Raw genomic sequence first — 20,934 nt, forward strand, 5'->3', positions numbered from 1 at the left:
CTCCTGCCTCCCTACATGCCTATGTTTCTCATGTTTCTCCTCTGTGATGCCCCTCTGCCAAGCCACCCTGCCTTGGAACCAGCCAATTATGGACTGAAACCTCTACAAACTGTGAGCCAAAATAAACCTTTCCTCCTTTAACTTTGGGTGTCAGGTATTCTGTCCCAGCAACAGGAAAGTAACTAAGACAATGCCCAATTTAAATGCCCAGTCCTCCTGTCCTTCAGATACCCCAGGCCCTCTCTGAAATGTGCTAAAACCAGGCCAAATTATCCCAAGACTGGCAGAGGTGTGGTCTCCAGCCCCTGGCTCCCCCCTTGGTGGAACAGGGAAGTGGGGTGTGCAGCACCATGCTAGGGTCACTTCCCAGGCTGAAATCAATGTGGTCAGTATAATTACACCAAGGAAACTGGCAAACAATGTGGATCACAGGTCCTTTGACCCAGGAGCTGGGTACCAAATGTTTACGAGCACATCACTGGGTATAAGTACTAAAATAAATTATCCTACGATTGGCAAAGGCCAGGCTGTTTCAAGATTTGCCATAGAACACTGTGTACCCCAAACTCCCACAGCCAGCCTGCCTGGTGTTTGAGGAGCACTCCATACTTTTCAAGGCTACCATGTTCATCCCTTTATGAAGAGCTCTTAATATCCACGTGGGATAGAGATGAGGCAGTTTCTCTGGTTTTACAGATGGGAAAACAGCCCCAGAGAGATTAACTGAGTATAGAAGATCAGTCAGTTGTGCGGCTGGAACTAGAAGACAGCAGGGCTTTCTGACAAGAGAATTTTTGGGGGTGTCATGTACAGCATCACAGGCTTTGCACTGCATAACTCCAGGAAAAACAATTCATTATAGACTGGAATTTGAATAGAGACCCTCAAGCTAGGAAGCAGAAAGATCTTGAGAGCTTGGGTTAAAGAACAGTTAAGTCCATATAATCATTGCAATAAATTATTTTTTTCTGCTATATTTACTTTCTATGTGTTGCATTGGGTATATATCAGGAGGCCCAACTCTGGCTAATCATGGGGCCTCCCACCCCTTCCAGCTGGCATTTTAGGAAGGAAAGAGATGGTTTTCCACAAAAACTAGGAAGCTGGGATAGGACCTCAACATTATTTTTGTGCGTTTTTCTTAATTTCTAACACAAAAGGCTATTTTAATGTAGGTAGACTGAAATTTAACAACTTATCCCAAATTAAGAGCATGAGGGGGAAGCCTCTTTATTTGTAGAGACTTTCAGACTAAAATATCAAAAGGGAGGCCACTCCCAATGCAGCTGGTCATCCTGGAAGCAGCTGGAAGTTAGAATGACAGTACTACCCAATAGGTAGAAGACACAAGGGAGAGCAGAGTTTTGGGTCAGGGACTTATAGGGAGAAAAGAAAGTCACATTACAGCCAACCATTCCCCAAACCTTGACTTAAATGCCCAATCCTCCTGTCCTTTAGATACCTCTGGGCACTCTCCACAATGTGCTGAAAACAGGCTAAAGGATCCTGACATCCAAAAATCAAACATGCTTACCACACCCGAGGAGACTTCTAAATCCCTGCAGGGAAACTAGCAGGTAGGGCTAAGGTTTTAGAGGACATCAGAAATAGAGCTGGGGACCTGATGATCTTCACCAGGCCCAGGCTCCAGGCTGGGTGTGCACTCTGCTTGGCTGGTCTGGCCTGGGCCACTTGGAGGCTGTCACTCAGTCCTCAGGAGAAGGGCAGTGAGACTCCAGCTGAGGAAGGGAGGAGGGCCTGGCTGGGGCAGCTCAGGGAGTTAATCACCTGTCTACACTTCCTGCCCCCACAATAACCTACTGATGTTTGTGTGGCCCCTGGGCCAGGGGTCCAAAATACCCTGACTCACTCTGATGATGTCTTTGGGGGCTGCCCTCCTTCCAGTCAGGAACAATTGCTGGTTCCCACATCCTGGGAAAAGTCACTGCCCTCTGGGATAGCACAGGCGTGACTCTTTCCGTCTTCCTTGGAAGCTAGTCACCAGCCCTTTTTAGAGAGGCAGTCAGCCTGTTGGTAGACATGGCCCCTGTGCCATGGGGCATGAGATCAATGTGAATTTGATCCAGTTACTGTCCTTCCCTATATTCAAGTCCCTGTCAGATCCAAAGTGAATCATTCATTTATGTTCCAAAAAAGCTTGCCAACTGTAACTATAAGATTTGACTATAAGCCATCCTGAGTGCCAAGATGTTAATGGGAAGAAAGGGGTCTTGTGGCAGATGGAGCATACTGCAGAAGCTGCCGATGCACCCTTTTCATTAAGTACAGAGCAGGATAATAACTGTGCTGACCTTGGTCACTGGGAGAGCAGAGTTAAATTAAAACCCTCAAACCTACACACAGCACAGAGAAACCAGTGTTAGCATCATCCTTACCATCATTACGGTGGAAGGCACGGGCCACGGGAATCTTTTGTAACCTCACTGTGGAAAAAGCTCACTGTGGAAGGAAAAACCCTGTCCAGACTGTTGGCAGGCAGCACGTTTGCATGGAAAAAGCAAGTGTCTAGAAGCAGCAGGATGTAGATGTGGGTTTGAATTCCAGGCGAACTTCTCACTGTAGGCAAGTTACAAGAACCCTCTGCCTGTTTCCTTTACTGCACATGGGGACAAAGATGCATCACCATGTGGGCTTATCTTTTTTTTTTTTTTTTTGGTACCAGGGATCAAACTCGGGACCTTGCCCTTCTGAGGCAGTCAGTGGAACCACTGAGCTAAATCCCCAGCCTATGGGCTTATCTTTAGGACTGAGCAAGTTTATGTATGTCTATCCCTTAGGATGAAAAGACATTTAACAAGTACCTTTTGAAATGTGAGCATTGAGTGTTTTTCCTAAACATCTCCTATTTGGAAATGATGGATGTAATTATCACTTAAGAAAAAGTGCCCCGTGACAGAAAAGAGCCAGAAATGTAGTACTGGAAACACTGCACTATTCTGTCAGCTTTGGAAATCTTTGGTCTCTGAAAACAGAGGGCGGTTAACATTAACCCAGAGAAGTTCCACATGCTGGATGGGAAAAGCCCTCAAGGCCTGAATTTGGACAATTCACAGCCACTCCCAGATCAGCGATCAGGACCAAGAATCAGGAATGTGACCTGGACCCTGGTCTTGGCCCCAAAGGCCACTGCACTGGGGACCTCCACACCCAGGACACTGGTGACACAGATAGGGCTCACATGAAGCAGGTGGGAAGCCTGGGCGAGGAGGAAGGAAAGGACAGCTCCTGAGGCCCAGGAGCTGCAGAGGTGGCGCAGAGGTGGCTGTGACCAGCTCAGCTCTGGAGTTTCAGACTGAGCAGGGATGCCCACGTCTGCCTCTACGCTCTCTCCCCGTACCGAAGACCTCACCACTCAGGTTTGAGTGCAGTTTTCTTTCCTTCCTCAACTCCCATGCTCGGTGCTGGACAGCAGGTATGGAGTGGATTTTCCCCTTTTCTCTCTGGCCACCCCTTCTCCCTCTAGACACACCCATGGAGCCCTGTGATGCAGTCTCCAGCATCTGCCCTGGTCTCCTGGCCTCATCCACCTACCTGGGCATATCTGAGCGGGGGTACAGACACCCCTCCACCCCCGTCAAATGGCAAACAGCTTTGGAGCAGAAGCCCCAACAGAACTTTGGAAAAACTCAGGCCCTGGAAGCAAATAATAAAGATGAGCTTCCTTGGCACCCAGGGCTGGGAGCCACATCCTCCTCCACCCCAGACAGGTGACAGTCAGGTGTCACTGATTCTCCCCCCACCCCATGCAGAAGCAGGCTGAGCGACAGAAACGTCTTAAGAGATAAAGTAGTTAAAACAGAATGCCTTAACTCCAGGGCTTCCCAATGAACACAAGAGACGCTGCCCCCGCGGCAGGAAAGGGGGCCCGCGGCTGCTCCCTCTGAGCCCATACTCACCGGATTTTAACCTGAGCTCCCCGAGGCAGCCGTAAGCGTCCGTGAGCTTGCCATACTGTCCTTTAATGACTTCTTTCTCTTCAGGAGCTGGGGGAGAAGTGCAGGAAAACAGACATCAGCAGCGGCTCCTGCTCACACCCGTTCATTCACACTCACACTGCGATTGCCAAGCTGGTTCCCACCCACACAAAAAAGAAAACGCAGACAATAGCTCAGCCCACAAACATCATGCCTGGAGGATTCAGACCTTCCACAAAGGCTTGTTCTCTGGAAGGGTGGCCAGCTTCCTGGGGGCTGGGGAAGGTGTGGTGCACCCCAGGGTGGCCAAAGCTTTGTACTGGAACTTCAGTTTCCAGTGCGGCGTAGGCACCTTGGGCCTGTCCTGTCCCACTATGCCACATCCCACTCCACCTGCTCAGGAACAGGTGAGGCATCATTAGCCATTTGGGAGGTCTTTCCTTTCTAAGTCTCAGCCACAGGAGACGAACTCTCCAAGGTTTCTGCCTTGGGGACATCTGAACAGTGGGTCTGGCTATAGAGGGTAACCAGGGCTGGGGCCAATGAGTGACAAGGCAAGCTACAGGCCTTGCCTGCTCACTCATTAGCAGTGATTGTCATTGCCACGCCAAGGCACAGCCTTGCTTAAAAGCAAAAGAGGAAAGCAAAATGACCAGGGAAGGCCCGTTAGAAGCAGGGAGCTGTGACCTTCATCAGGATGCCACAGGACCCCTGGCTGTTCTAGGGGCAGGGGCAGGGGCAGGCCTGTGGATCCCTTCTCCAGATAATGCTTTAAATGTATCCTCACAAAAACATGCCACTACATGAAAGGAGCCAGTCACAAAAGACTTCAGAAATATTCCACTTATATGAAATATGCAGAACAGGCAAATGTATAGATGCAGAAAATAGATTTGTGGTTGCCAGGGGCTGAGACTGGAAGAATGGGGATTCAGGGTTATTGCTAATGACTCTGGGGTCTCTCTTAAGGGGGACAAAAATGTTCTAAATTTAAGACTGTGGTGATGACTGCACAACCCTGTGTACTAAAAAACATGGAGTTAATAATTTAATGGGTAAAGTGTATGGTATATAAATTATATCTCAAAGCTTTAAAATAAAAATCAACCACGAAAACACACAGGATTATAAAGGATATCAATCTTATCAGACTCTAGTTATAAAACTTTTTAATGTTATAATATAGTAACATATGTGCCTTATTATGAGCATCTTAAATAACAAAAATAAAGAGGGGGCCTACTAGCCAACTTAATGTCAAACTAGTGATGGGAATAAATGCTGTTTGAGGATTTCCTGTCATGTAAAAATATCTGTACTTTGTATTGGTGGCAAAGCCCTGACAAACTGGTTCTGTTGCTTACCTTACTCACTGAAGGAAATGCCAAGTCCCAGTTAGGAAATACAAAAAGAAAGCTGACTTCTCACCACATCCAAGAACAACCAGACTTCCAATTCCACAATCAGAGCCTCTGAGGAGCCCTGGAGCCCTGGCGCCCAGGCCGAGAACCTGAGCTGGCGGGAGGCGTTTCTGCATCATCACACAAACATGGATGAAACAGGTGAGAAAAGAAACAGCTGGCTCCTTCTCTGCCTGGTCCTCCCAAGGCTCAGAAAGGAGTCTTCCCGAGACTGCCTGGCTCCTGGAGTTCAGGAATTCCGACAAGGAACTGAGATCCCACATGCAATGTTAAAAGGAGAAGAAATTACAGAAGACAGCAGGCCCTCCTGCCCAGGCCCGGGAGCAGATGCACTGAAAACTCTCTGGCTCTCATCCCCTCTTGCTGTCTCTGCAGATGCCCACCCAGAGCGATGAGCACAGAGAGCGCCAACAAGCATTTTAAAGGGTGAGCCTAGTTGTAGCCATTACCTGTCCTGACATTCCAGCTTAGAAGAGCCACTGTCCCACACTGTCTAGGACAGACCTGATTTTCTGTTCTTCTCCAGTGTCCCTCTACAGTGCTCCTATACTCATCAGACTATACACATCCCAACGGGTTGGAAACACAGTGTCAGAGTCCCGTCTTCCCACCATAAGCCCCAGTGAGCCCTGGTGGCCCAGAGCTCCCTGCTCCACAGCCTGTGTGTACCGTGCTCTGTCTTCTCTAGCTGGCATAGGAGGCAGTGGGCAGGAACCTGGCTGTGACAGCAGGGCCTGCCACCCCCCAGCAAACAGGACACATCTGTTCAGGCTGAGGCTCGAACATGGCTGGCAGCTGGCTGGTGGCTGGCGGGGCAGACCACGAGGCCAGGGACCACTCCTCCATTTCTCCAGGAAGGACTGCAGTTAAGACGTGGTTTAAAGAGAAAGGCTGGTTACCAGCAGATCTGGAAAGACCAACAATTTGCAAAAACACTTGTGTCTTGTTATTTGCAGTAGTTCTCTTCTACAAAGTCACCAGTGACTATGGAAGCCCCATGCCTGGAGGACATACAGGGTTTGGTCCCTGAGAGCCTCTGGTCAAGATTTCCATCAACTGGACAATACATAACCTAGTTTCATGTGTGTTTCTGTTTAAAGAAGGCTTATCGATGACTGTTGCTTGATTCACAATGAACTCATGGCCAATAGCACACTGACTCAAAATAGAACGAAGCTTATCAAACACAAATGTTCTCCCTTTAAGACACAAAACGGCCTTCTTGCATGTAGAAATGCTAGATCACACTTCAGCACTCTGCTTGGGGGCCATTTTTATTGGTGACAGAAATGCACAAAATGTGGCACTAAAGAAATCTTACAGTATGAGACACAAGGCAGAGTGTCAATTTTCTCAGTCTCAGCTGGAACATGTGCATTGGGCAACACAAATTTTTGCCACTCTGCCCATGTCCACAAATGCCCATGAAAATGCTGTGAGTCTAGATCCTGGGGTTACAAACACATGTTAGAGAGTAGATGAATTTACAAATATGGGGGCACAAACACTGAGGATCCTCTGAGCCTGGTAGAAGAGCTCTGCAAAGCCCAGTAGGAGCCTTGCTAGGAAAGGAGCCATTTGCTTTGTATGGCTGTTTACACAGGGTGACAGAAGAAGTCCCTAGCAGCTACAGGGTCTTCAAGAGACAGCTCTGGAAGAAATCTATATAATCTCTAAAATTGTATGCATTTTTGTTATGTAATTTTTATCAAGCTAGGATCCATGGTTTTCAACAAAGTCTCAAGTTAATTGTGACAAATGCTGGAGGAATGAGACCATCCAAGCAGGCTAGTGGAAGGCAACCGAGGCACAGACTTTATTCACGTGGGTGCAAGTCAACTGAGGGTGAGAAAGGAGTCAGTGGCAAACAAAGAAAAAGCAGAGAGCTTTACAGGGGACTGGGAAGTGGTCTGTCATGTACATGGGTCAGAGCAAATATTTGTGGTTGGGGTCCATGCAGCAGTCAAGGCAAATGTATGGATGTTATCAGGTGACTTGGTGCCGGGAAGATGCTGTGCTGTGCTTTATTGTCCTATCTCTTTTGTATAACATCCTGTTCTGTGTTCTGGCTGCCCTGAGACAGCACAGCCTGTATCCAGGAGGAGATGGCATGGCTTACATCTGATCTTTAGCCACCTGAAGGAGCAGCATGTTTTTGTTGTGGGCTGTGGTTTTTCGCATCTGCTAAAACTGTAGCTTGGAATTAAACAACATATTTATTAACCAGGTCATGGCCAGATCAAGCCTGACATTAATGACTTCAAAAAAGCTAATAACAACCTTAATAAATTAATTTGCTCCCAAATCTTGACTGGGATTTTTTTTTTTTTTTGAGGGAGAGGGCAGAGTAACCTTCAAGATTGTTAATGAAATCATAAAATCTCTTTTGTTTGGTTGTTTTTCTGGTACCGGGGATCAAATGAAATCATAAAATCTCTATGAGAAGCCAGAAGCCCCAGAACTGAGAGCTAAGCAGACTTTGCTAGCATTGAGGGTTACTTACAACAAACAAAGCACCTACAAAATTAGGGTCTCAGAGTCCCTTAGACAAGGTCTGGAAAGCCACAATTCCACTTTTTCCACCAACCTAGTGCAGCTGGAGGGGTGGCTGGTGAGATGATGTACTAGCCTCCTATCACAGCTGTAACAACCACTCTGCATGGTTTACAAACACACAAATTTATGATCTTTCAATTCTGCAGGTTGGAATCTGTTCTGGTGCTTAAATGAAGATGTTTGCAAGTCCGAACTCCCTCTGGAGATGTGTTGGAGAGAGGTGAACTTCCTTGTCTTTTCTAACACCTAGGGTCCACTACTATATTCCTTACCTCTCAGCCACTTCCTCCCCCTTCCAGTTCAGCAACTGCAGCACTGATCTCTGCTTCCATCTTCACATCTCATTCTCTCTCTCCTGCTTCTCTCTTCCATCTTTTAAGGGCCCTTGTGAGTACAATGGACCCGCCCAGGTGGTCCATCATGATCTCCCCATCTCAATCCTCAATCTGATCATATTATTATAGATAGATGAGCTAGGTAGAAATATTATAGGCAGTCAGATAGGGATAGGACCTCCAGAGGGTCAGGACAAAGGTGAAACACAACCACAGCGGTGACTGGAGACACATCAGCTGAAAACTAGGCCTCAAGATAAAGACAAGATGACCAGACCTGCATACTTCCTCAAAGAACAAACACTGGGCCTAATGAAGTCTAGATAGACACCAACCACCCCGGTGGGTGACCAGGACCTCTGGACCCACCACTTCCTAGGAGAATCTTTGTTCTTTCCATCCAAGCTTGTTAAATGACCTGTTTTCCAATTGGACCACCATCACCTAAATGACTATACTTGTAACCTTACTGGATGTTCATGGCTGTGGGTTCACCCTGTAAAACTTCTCTGTAAAGTGGGGTCCTCAGCCACCCACTCCGGAGCCCTCCTGTCCCTCAGGAGCTTTCCTATCAATAAACACCTTCCTACTCTTAACCTCCATTGTTCCTAGGACTCATTCTTCGGTTTCTAGAGAACAACACCTCAGCGTATCACACAGTTAACAGGTTGGGAGATGTATTTCATATTTTATCCCCAGTATTATTTCCTATGACAACATCTGCAGCTGGACTGAGATGTGGACCTTTTGGGGACACACAGGCCTCCTCCTCTCTGCCCACACATTCAGGAAAGCTAAGGGCACTGCACACTGACCCAGATGAGGACAGTCCTCTGGCCAGGGCAATGATCGGACTGTATCCTGTGCTATGAAATCCTCCTGGAGAAAGGGCCTGCTCCCTGCTCCAGGGCTGTGAAATCCCAGCCTCTCTTTCTGCAGGCCAAGCACATGGCCAAGTCCTTCCCAGCGTACAGGTGTGGGCAGGCATCTCAGGAGACCAGCTGATAAGTACAACAAAGTAATTCTGACTCCAACAACATCTATTTCTATCCCAGCACCTTTGCATAGCTTTCACATAGACCCTCAAATGGCAGTGTTATCTGGTTCTCACTTGGCTAGCCATAAAACAAAGAAGGCTTTGTGCATTCACTCAACTACACAAATAAACCTCAGCAAATCAAACAGAATGACAGGAAACTGCAAAACAAAGCCTTGTGGTCCTGTCCACACATCAAGGTGGGAAAATGACCCCAGGAGAAGCCTTGAAAACTAAAATGACCCCTGGCTCTGGGGGATCACAGATGGCATTGGACACCATGCCCCCTGCCACCAGGAAAATTAAACAAACACCAGGTAAAAAAAAAACCCTTTTCACCCTTATATTTAAAAAACAAACAAAACCAGCAGGTCCAACTCATCCCACTCTATTCCTGTAAATTATTGACTCTCTAATAAAAACGGCTTTATCACTAACTTATACAACCCCAGCAACTCAAAACAGGGATTAAAAAACAAACCAGGGATAACTCCAAACAGGCCAGGACCTTTGCAGATATGGTAATCAAATGTTAAGGACTATTTTCCCATCCTGAACAGACAAACTGTAAACAAACTGAGAGGCTTGAAACAACAACTTTTTTCTCTCACAGGTGCAGAGGCCAAAAACACCTGAAATCAAGGTATCCACAGGGCCCCTCCCTCTGGCCCTGCAGGGGCAGGTCCTTCCTTGCCTCTTCTGGCTTCCAGTGTCCTCTGGTGATCCTTGGGGTTTCTTGGCTTGTAGCTTTGTCACTCCAAACTCTGCCTCTTTTATTACACTGCCATCTCCACCCCATTTTCCTCTGTCTTCACATGCCATCTCCTAAGGACAGCACTCACTGCTGGATTAGGGACCCACCCTACTCCAATATGATCTCACTGCAACATCATAGCTGCAAAAACTCTTGTATCCTAATAAGGTTCCATTTTGCAGTACTGAGGACTAGGGCTTCAACAAATCTTTTTGGGGAGAGACCAGCCCCTGATACTTGGTAACCTTATCTGGTGAACCAGTCTTTGTAAAGCCTGGATTCTCTACAAACAGTCTCCCCATAAACTGCTTCTCTATCCTCAATGCCTGGTCCCCAAGTTGTCCCAGGCCTGCCATGCATTCCTCCACCCCACTTCAGCTGCAGTGCCCTAGCTGGTGTTGCTGCCCATGGCTGTACTCCCTGAGGCCAGGCCTCCCATTGCCAGGCCTCCCAGTACCAGGCTGACATCACTCCACATCCTGCTAGCCCCAACCGTTGTATTTTCACAGGTAGGTCTGAGGGAAGAAGAAATCCTTTTTTGCTCTCCAGAGTGGAAGTCACAATCAGATATGGACAAGCATCAGGCAGGTAATGAATGAATGAAGCCCCTGGAGGGAGGGGTCAAAGAACACTCTCTCGCAGTGGGGAGGGACAGTTATTGCCAGTAGCCATCAGGTGGGCACAGCAGACAGGGCCTACGACGCTGCAGTTTGCAAAAATAAGTAGGACACTGCTGATTTTTCAGTGTTGGCAACCAATCTTCACTTATTTTTAGCGCCATGTGGGTGTATGCACACCTCTGTGGGCTGCATTTGGCTGCCTGTTTGCAAATTCCGCCCCTCCTGACTTAATGTCTGGAAAATAGATAGAGTATTCCTGCCTCCTATACCTTTTGTTTCATTTTCTGTAGGCTTTCCCACGGGACAACAATTGTAGACACACATTCTAGACACTGCGACCCTGTAGAGAACCGGGCAAAAAATCATCTGCACCAGAGTGGAGTAGAGCATGCATTTGGCAGAGAGTGGCAAAGAAAGGACATTAGCAGAGGATGGACAAGTGACAGCAGGTGAGGGCAGACCTGGATGGGTAGGAGGCCCAAGCTGCACTGTCCAGGCACAGCCAAGGAGGGGCAGAGGAAGGGGTGGAGCCTGCTGGGAGCCTGCGTGGACAGCTGAGATCATTAAGCACAACACAGACAGTGACACGAGCCGAGGAAGAAAAGTTAGAAGGAAAGGGGTTATAAATAGTGGGGGCTGTGCCTGTGGAATTTTAGATAATTGAGACTGAAAAGACCTCACCCCAGGGAGAGATTTGACTACAGAGCTAAAGGAAGTGAGAGAAATGACTAATGGATAGAGAGCACCACAGGCCCCAGAGAGCACAGGCAAAGGTCCTGTGGCAAAAGCACTCCTGAAATGTGCAAGGACCAACAAGGAGGCCATTCTGCCTGAAGGTTCATCACAGAGGAAAGACTAAGACATTGTATGAAGCCTCACAGGCCATGCAAAGATATGTGGTTTCACTCTGAGTGAGATGACAGCCATTGCTGAGTTCTGCAGATCATTCTGGCTGCTGCTGAGAGCCCTGGAGGGACAAGACGAAAAGCAAGAAGATCGATTGGGAGGCACTACGACTATCTAGGCAAGAGAGGATGCTAACTTGGACCAGGGCACAGCAATGGAAGCGCTAAGAAGCAGTTAAACTCTGGAGACAGACTTCTCAATCTCTCTGCCTCTCTGTCTCTGTCTCTGTGTCTGTCTCTCTTTCTCTCTCTGACTCTGAAATTTCCCAAAAAAGTACAACAGACCCTTCATGCCCACATCACCATGTACTAACTGCTCTGCCTGCTGCCAGCCCTGCCCCACCCACTTTCACTTACGTCCCCACCTACTAGCCCACCAAAAATCAATGGGTCTCAAAATATGGTCCTCAAACATGATGGAATCCCAACATAAGAAACAAATGGAATCCATAAAACAGACGCAAATAGATTTCCAGGACATGAAAAACTCCAATGAAAGTCTACACAGCAGAATGAGCCAATGTGAGGACAGAATTTCAGATATAGAAGATAAGATTGCAATTAGTGACCAGGAAAAGAAAAATTGCTTCAAAATTATAAGGGAACATGAGAAATCAATCCAGCAGCTGCTAGATGATGCAAAAAAGAATAACATAAGACTGATTGGGCTCAATGAAGAAACAGGAGAAAGTGCAGATGACATAAAAAATCTCTTCACAGAAATAATGGCAGAAAACTTCCCAAGCAGGGGAAAAGAGCTTGACATACAGATAAGTGAGGCATATAGGACTCTAAATAGCCTTGATCAAAAAAAATCTACACATAGGCATATAATTGTTAAGATTCCAGAAACACAACAGAAGAACAAAGTTCTCCAAGCAGCCAGAGAAAAGAAACAAATCACATACAAAGGAAAGCCCATCAGAATCACAGCAGACTTCTCAACAGAAACCATCAAGGCAGGAAGAGCTTGGAGTGACATATTCCAAGCCCTAAAAGAAAACAACCTCCAACCCAGATTGATGTACCCTGCAAAACGATCTTTCAAAATGGATGGAGAAATAAGATACTTTCATGACAAAGGGCACCTTAGGAACTTCATGAATACCAAACCAGCTCTCCAAAGAATTTTGCACAATATCCTAGGAACAGACATTGAGGATCACAACCCCAGGAAGCAAAGCAGAATGAACCCATCTGGCATGGCAAGAAATTAAATGTAAAGGGGGAGAACCCAACAAAAAGAAAAAGTCATGGCAATGACAAGTCAATACATTTCAGTTATAACCATCAACGTTAATGGTCTCAATTCACCAATCAAAAGAAATAGACTGGCAGAATGGGTTAAGCAAAATCCAACAATATGCTGCATACAAGAAACACACTTCATTCAAAAGGAAACTCATAGACTGAAAGTTAAAGGGTGGAAAACAATACTGCATGCGACAGGAACCCGAAAAAAAGCAGGAGTAGCTATCCTCTTGGCAGATCAAGTAGATTTCAAACCAATACTGATTAAGAGAGACGAAGAAGGACACTACATCCTTGTAAAGGGAAGAATCCAAGAGGAAGAGATGACAATCATAAATATCTATGCACCAAACACTAGTGCATCCAACTATATAAAACAAATACTAACGGACATGAAAAGTCATATATGCACTAATACAATTGTAGTGGGGGACCTCAACACCCCACTGTCACAAATAGATAGATCAACTAGACTAAAAATAAGTAATGAAATACTAGAACTCAATCGAACTCTGGAACAAATGAACTTAACAGATGTCTACAGAGTTTTCCACCCCACACAATCAGAATACACATTCTTCTCAGATGCACATGGGTCATTCTCAAAAATAGAACACATACTCACACATAGAACATGTTCAAGTAAGCGCAAAGGAATTGAAGTTATCCCCTGTATATTATCAGACCATAGTGTGATGAAATTGGAGATCCATAGCAAAAGAAACTCAAAAAATTTCATAAACACATGGAAATTGAACAACACACTTCTGAATAACCAATGGGTCACAGAGGAAATTAAAGAAGAAATCAGACAGTTCCTTCAATTAAATGACAATGACAATACAACATATCGGAATCTATGGGACACAATGAAAGCAGTCTTACGAGGGAAATTCATAGCAGTGAATACACATATTAGGAAAACAGAACGAGCCCAATTAAACAATCTGATGCTGAACCTCAAGCTTCTAGAAAAAGAAGAGCAGGACAACCCCAAAGCTCATACAAGGGAGGAAATTATAAAGATCAGAGGAGAAATCAATGCAATGGAGACTAAGAGAACGATACAAAAAATCAATGAAGCCAAGAGTTGGTTCTTCGGAAGAATCAACAAAATTGACAAACCTTTAGCCAACCTTGTCAGAAAAAGGAAAGAAAAGGCCCAAATCCATGCAATTAGGAATGAAAAGGGTGAAATGACAACAGACCCAGCAGAAATCCAGAGGATCATCAATACCTACTTCTAGAACCTATACGCCAATAAGGTGGACAACACAGAAGAAATGGACAGATTTCTAGATACATATGAATTACCAAAGTTGAACGAAGAAGACCTAAAAATTCAGAACAACCCAATATCAGCCAATGAAATTGAAAATGTAATTGAAAACTTATCAACTAAGAAAAGCCCGGGCCCTGATGGCTTCACTGCTGCATTCTACAAGACATTTAGAGAGGAACTGCTGCCACTACTGTTTAAACTCTTTAATGAAATTGAAAGGGAAGCAATACTCCCAAATTCATTCCTGGAAGCAAGCATCACCTTGATCCCCAAAGCAGAGAAAGACCCAACTGAAAAAGAGAACTATAGGCCAATCTCACTAATGAACATAGATGCAAAAATCCTTAATAAGATACTGGCAAACAGAATGCAGAAGATCATCAAGAAGATCATATACCCTGATCAAGTGGGATTCATCCCAGGGATGCAGGGATGGTTCAATATATGAAAATCAACTAATGTAATACACTATATCAATGGAGCCAAGGACAAAAACCATATGATTATCTCCATAGACGCAGAAAAAGCATTTGACAAAATCTAACAGGCATTTAGGATAAAAACCCTACAAAAAATTGGAATAGATGGTCTCTACCTCAAACTGATAGAAGCCATCTATGAAAAACCAACAGCCAATATCATACTAAATGGTCAAAAACTGAAATCCTTCACACTAAAATCAGGAACAAGACAAGGATGTCCACTATCACCCCTCTTGTTCAATATAGTTCTGGAAACATTAGCCATGACAGTTAGACAAGAGAAAGAAATAAAAGGAATAAAGACAGGAAATGAAGAAGTCAAATTGTCATTATTTGCAGATGACATGATACTCTATATAGAAGACCCCAAGAACTCCACCCAAAGTCTTCTAGACTTAATAACCAAATTCAGTCAAGTAGCTAGTTACAAGGTCAACACACAAAAATCAATAGCTTTCCTCTACACCAATGACAGACTCACTGAGAGAGAAATAGGGCAAATAATTCCTTTCACAATAGCATCCAAAAAACTGAAATACCTAGGAATCATCCTCACAAAAGAAATCAAAGACCTCTTCTCTGAAAACTATGGCACTCTGAAAAGAGAGATTGAAGATGATATCAGAAAATGGACAGACATCCCCTGCTCCTGGGTAGGAAGGATTAATAGAGTGAAAATGGCCATACTTCCAAAACTGCTATACAGATTTAATGCAATTCCAATTGAGATCCCAGCAGCATACTTCATAGACCTCGAGAAAACAATCCAAAAATTCATTTGGAGCAAGAAGAGACCCAGAATAGCAAAAGCAATTCTAGGTAACAGAGACATGGGAGGGGGTATCACAATCCCCAACATGCAACTATACTACAAAGCTACTGTGATAAAAACAGCATGGTACTGGCAAAGAAACAGACTTGAGGACCAGTGGAACAGATTAGAAGATGCAGAAACAATGCCAGACACACTCAGCCATCTCATCTTCAACAAAGGAGCCAAACACCCTCACTGGAGGAAAGATAGCCTCTTTAATAAATGGTGCTGGAAAAACTGGGCTTCAACTTGCCAAAGATTATAACTAGACCTATATCTCTCACCATGCACTAAACTAAAATCAAAATGGATTAAAGATCTAAATATTCAAATAGAAACTCTGAGCCAGTTGGAACAGAGGTTAGGTAGAACCCTTGAAGACATCGGTGTAGGAAAAGATTTTATGAACAAAACCTCAGTTGCCCGGGAACTAGCACAAACAATCAACAAGTGGGATCTCTTCTTATTAAAAGGCTTCTGCACAGCAAGAGAAACCACCAGCAGTGTGAAGAGACAACCCACAATGTGGGAAAAAATCTTCACCTGCTCTTCCTCAGACAAAGGTCTACTATCTCGAATCTATAAAGAACTTAAAAAGATTAGACCTCCCAAATTTAAAGACCCAATCCAAAAATGGGCATCTGAAATGAACAGACATTTCTCACACAAAGAAATAGAAATAGCAAATAAATACATGAAAAAATGTTCAACATCACTGGTTATTTGAGAGATGCAAATGAAAACAACACTGAGATTCCACTTCACTCCAGAAAGAATGGCTGCTATCATGAAATCAACCAATAACAAATGCTGGTGGGGCTGTGGGGAAAGAGGAACCCTGCTCCACTGCTGGTGGGAGTGTAGACTGGTGCAACCACTGTGGAAATCAGTATGGAGATACCTCAAAGAACTAGGACTGGAAGTCCTATTTGACCCCACTATTCCACTGCTGGGGATCTTCCCCAAAGAATTAAAAGAATCATACCACAGTGATATATGTGCACCCATGTTCATAGCAGCACAGTTTGTAATAGCTAAAACTTGGAAACAGCCCAAATGCCCATCAACTGGAGACTGGATAAAGAAAATGTGGTTTTTTCATAAAATGGAGTACTACTCAGCCATAAAAAATGAGAAATTAGACACATTAATAGCTAAGTGGATGCACATTGAGGCAATACTCTTAAGTGAAATAAATAGGACACACGTGTAAATACTGAATAGTTTCTTTGGTGTGAGAAACTGAAAGTGTAAATAAGGACTAAATGTATAATAGGTAATGTGAAATAGGAAGAAAAGGGGCAAAGGGGAAGGAAGTGGGAGGGCTAGGGGAAAGGGTAGAAGGGAATGGGATTAATATGAGAAAATGGAAAAATAGGAACAAAATCTTTGTAAATAGGGAGGATTGGAGGGGTTGAAGGGAGGGCTGTTCAAGGGTGAAAAACAAGAACCAAGAGAGACTATGTAAAGGTGCAAATTTCCAATGATGAATGTCATTATATTGTATACCTAAAATGTACCAATGATTAGAATGAATAATTGATAATGTAAAATAGGAAGGAAAGGTTCAAAGGTGTAGGGGTAGTGGGAGGGGCAGGGGAAAGGAAAGAAGGGAAAGGAAAAATGATGAGAAATGGAAAAAATGGAAATAAAGCCTTTGTAAATAGGGAAGGGTGGAGGGGGTGAAGGGAGGGCTAGGAATGGGGAAAAAATGAGCACCAAGGTGCATTATGTAAAGGTACAATTCCCAATGAGAAATGTAATTGTGTTGTATACCTACAATGTACCAATAAAAGAATTTAATACAAAAATTTATATATATATGGTCCTCATACCAGCAGCATCAACACTGGAAACAAATGACTGGGCCCCATCCAGGCCTATAGCTCAGACACACTGAGTGTGAGCCCAAAATGTGCACTGTCACAAGCCCTGGGGGAGTCTGATACAGGCCAGAGACTGAAAACCTCTGTTCCAGATGCCTCTGAGTAAACCCCGGCCACAGCATCATTCTATCGATGCAGACTTCAGTAAGGTCTGAAAGATAAGACTTCAGTACGAAGCTTTGAAAGATAAGACTCACATATCTATGTATGCATGCATGCACGTATCCGTGTATGTACTGGGTACTGAACCCAGGGCATTGCTTATTCCAGGCAAATGTTCTACCACCGAGCTATACCACCCCCTACTCCCACCCACCCCATCTCAAGGGCTCTGGGGATGTAGCTCAGTGGCACTGTGCCTGCCTGGAAAGCACAAGGTCCTGAGTTCAATCCCCAGTACCGAGAAGAAAAAGAAAAAGAAGAACGTTAAAAACCACAGCAACCTCCAGCCTTAGTAGGACAGGCCTGTAATCTCAACACTCTGGGAAGCCATAGTGAGGCTATAGCAAGAGGACTGCAACTTCAAGGCCAGCATGGCAACTTGGTGAGAGCCTGTTTCAAAAACAAAGTAGCCATAATACCATGGCAGGATGGGTGGGGGATCACATAGCCACCACGCCACCAAGTGGTGAGAGGCACACAGACCTATTCCAGCCAGGTCCCACTGGGCACTGGCCAGTAGGAAGTGTCTAAAATTGTGGAGCTGGAGGAGAGCCCCTGAGCAGGGAAGGGCACTGGCTTCTGGACACAGGGTGTTGGAAGGTCAGGGACAGTGAGAAGGGCCAAGAAGAGTAAGAAAACTCAGATGTGAATGGGGCCCTGTGGTGGATTGACTAATGGTCAACTTGTAACACCCAGCTGAACTGAATCACTGCAGTCTCAGCGAGGAGGATCCACCTGAAGACTGTTACCAATAGCCATAAAAAGAGAACTGGAGGGGAAGATCCTGGCCTGTTGATTTTCTAGGAGAAGCTTGCTGGATGGTTTTTCTAATGCAAACTTGGCTGTTCTCGTCCGGAGGAGGAGCTTGGGGCCTACCTGTCCCTGGGAATGGCTGCTGTTTTCATCAGGGGAGCTCTGATCTTTACTGTGAGCATCACTTCCTGGCTCCAGTGTGAATCCCTCAGCTTGGTGGCACAAATCCATCTCACCAGTGTAGATTTTCTGGCTTCCACCACTGGCCTTTAGGCCTTCCAGGTGCAGATCCTCAACACGGACAAGCATGAGACATTGCCATGGGCTCTAGGCCACTGGCTGGACTCAAGGAGTTCACTGCCTTGGACTCTAAACCTTTGGCTGGACTTGTGTGGGAAACTGCTGGGATCTAGGCCCTCAGTTGAATCCTTTGGGTTTCTAGTGTGCGGTTAATTTCTTGCACTCTTTGCATTTGACTTTTGGGGTATTTATAAAATAATCTTATAAGTTATGTGTCCTGTATTTAATGTATTCCCTTGCCAAATCCTGCTGACTACAACAGGCCCTGAAGGCAGGAGGAAGAGGGCATGTCCAGGAACCCGGAGTGGCTGGGAGGGCAGAGGCAGCTGCTGTGCCCACATATGACTAAGCTGGTCACTGAGGGACACTGGTGGCCCAGAGGAGCAGCTCCAGGAAAGTGGAGGGCAAAACCCTGAACAGAGCAGCAGAAGAAAATGCAGAGGAATTCTGTGTGCATGTGTGAGTATGCAGGTGTGTGTGTGTGTGTGTGTGTATACATGTGTATATGTGTGTGTAGAGCAGGATAGGGAAGTGGATCCCTGACAGGTGCACTGTGCTGGTAGAAAATGGTCCAAGAGAGGTCAGAACCAACATGGGAAGGGGACAGGGATGGTGGTGAGCTGCCAGAATCTCTCCTGAGTAGGCTTGTGGGATCTAGTGGATGAGGCTGGTCTTAAACATGGCAGTCAGCATGGTGAGCAGGAAGGGAGGGACAGCATGTAGGAGAAGATGTGGGATGGCAGCGGTGGTGCAGGGGGCTGGTGGGTGCCTTGAGAGAAGCCAGGGACCAGCTAAAAGATGGGATGGAGGAGGAAGGGCACAGCGAGGAGGGGCAGGTGTGGAAGTGCCATCAGGGAAGGTGGGAGGGAACAGAACACAGTACTGCAACTGAAGAGCCACATGGACCCCAGGGATGTAAGACACCACGTGTCTGCATAGTAAAGACTCTCCCAGCCATAGAGGCAGGGAGGACATGGGCAATCGGAGTTAACCAGGGATGAGGTCTGGCCAAGTGGGTGGTGCAGTGGCTGCTCACTGAGAACAGAAGGGCTAAAACCCTTAACAGCGAACTCTGGTTAAAGCCACAGAACTCTGATTAAAGCACTGGGCAACAAAGGAACTCCAGTTAAAGACGTCTTAGATAGACCAGTCATTAAGACAGCAATAAACCTTTTGTTTGTTTACATTGGAGACAGGGTTTCACTTTGTAGTTTGTAGTTTGTAGGCTGGCCTTGCACTCTCTATGCAGCTCAGGCTGACCTAGAACTCTCTGTGACCCTCCTGCCTCAGACTCCGAAGAGCTGGAATTACAGGCCTGTCCCAAACCACCATGCCCCGTAACAAACCTTTTGATGTTAGGTCCATTCGTTCCACCCAAAGAGTCCAAAGACAGTACAGACTTCCTTACCATCTTCTTATCTAAAACTAAATGCCCAAGGAAGTGGTTTGATCAAAATTGCAGCTGTAAACATAATACCAAATACAATACAAGTGCTTCTGAAAGATCTACCAGGTGCTAAATGATACAGGAAAAGACATTCTTTTTTTTTTTTTTTTGGTACTGGGGATCGAACTCAGAACCTTGCGCTTAGGAGGCAAGTGGCAGCACCACTGAGATAAATCCCTGGCCCAGAAAAGACATTCTTTAGATAATCACATTTGCTGCCTGGACCCTTTTTCTATATCCTCAAAACCTCATTAAAGAAAAAAAAAAAAAATTTCTCACTCTGACTGTAGGGTTCCTGGAGCCCCTGGCCATCCCCCTTGGCAGTGTCCCCAGAGCCAAAATAAACTCTTGTCTTTTCTACATTCCTTGTCTAGTGGTAAATCCTTTTTACCACCCACTTCACTAGCCCTCCTTATACCACTGTCTCACATAGCAGGTGGGATCCGGGTGGGGGTACCAGGCAGGGCTGGTCTCTGCCCTGAAGAGAAGACCTGGGGGGAGGAGAGCTGTGAGAGGTGACAGGTTGAAGGGGTCGAGAAGTTAGGACAAAGATCACAGGGAGTGGGGAACAGAGGGATGGGTGGCTCACACGATGGAGCTGGAGCAGGTGTTGGCACATGTGACTTAAGCAGGAGGATCCCAAGTTTGACCCCAGCCTAGAGAATTTTGCATGACTCTGTCTCAAAATAAAAAATAAAAAGGGCTGGGAATGTAACTCGGCATTAAGGACCTGGATTCAATCCTCAGTAATGAGGGTGGGGGTGGCATTGGGAGATGAAGAGTGAGTCAGATGACAGAGGGTCAAGGGTGTGGGCATGACACACTCAGTGTTGGAGGGGAGGTCAAGGTCTTTAGCAGGGTCACCAATATGGAGACTGAAGGTGCCAAGAATGAGGATAGGATCTGTATTTGAAAATCTGACAAAGAGAAAGAACAAACCACCTAGAAACCTGACTATGGCCTCAGGCAGGGGCAGGAGGTAGCTTAGACTGGTG

General features: G+C 45.6%; 1 protein-coding gene and 1 long non-coding RNA gene across 7 annotated transcripts in view; one reads left to right on the forward strand and one right to left on the reverse strand.

Moving 5' to 3' along the window:
* The window catches only part of Synj2 (synaptojanin 2), a 105,589-nt gene that overhangs the window by 62,879 nt on the left and 21,776 nt on the right, over window positions 1-20,934 (reverse strand). For 4 of the 6 annotated variants that reach the window (XM_004856827.3, XM_004856826.3, XM_087193418.1 and 1 more), the window contains exon 2: window positions 3,918-4,004. In XM_004856827.3, coding sequence (XP_004856884.2) covers window positions 3,918-4,004 — 87 coding nt within the window. Of the gene's footprint in view, window positions 1-3,552; window positions 3,655-3,917; window positions 5,060-20,934 lie in introns of those variants that run through there. The other 2 variants (XM_021237976.2, XM_087193416.1) reach the window with 2 other exon arrangements.
* Window positions 10,212-11,468, forward strand: LOC110344346 (uncharacterized). Its single transcript, XR_002386859.2, has 3 exons — window positions 10,212-10,277; window positions 10,547-10,625; window positions 10,948-11,468. It is a non-coding gene; the product is annotated as an uncharacterized LOC110344346 (long non-coding RNA).

This window comes from Heterocephalus glaber, unplaced genomic scaffold (genome assembly GCF_053883595.1).
Source record: "Heterocephalus glaber isolate CG9 unplaced genomic scaffold, H.glaber_assembly_v1.0 deba00001592, whole genome shotgun sequence".
NCBI lineage: Eukaryota > Metazoa > Chordata > Mammalia > Rodentia > Bathyergidae > Heterocephalus > Heterocephalus glaber.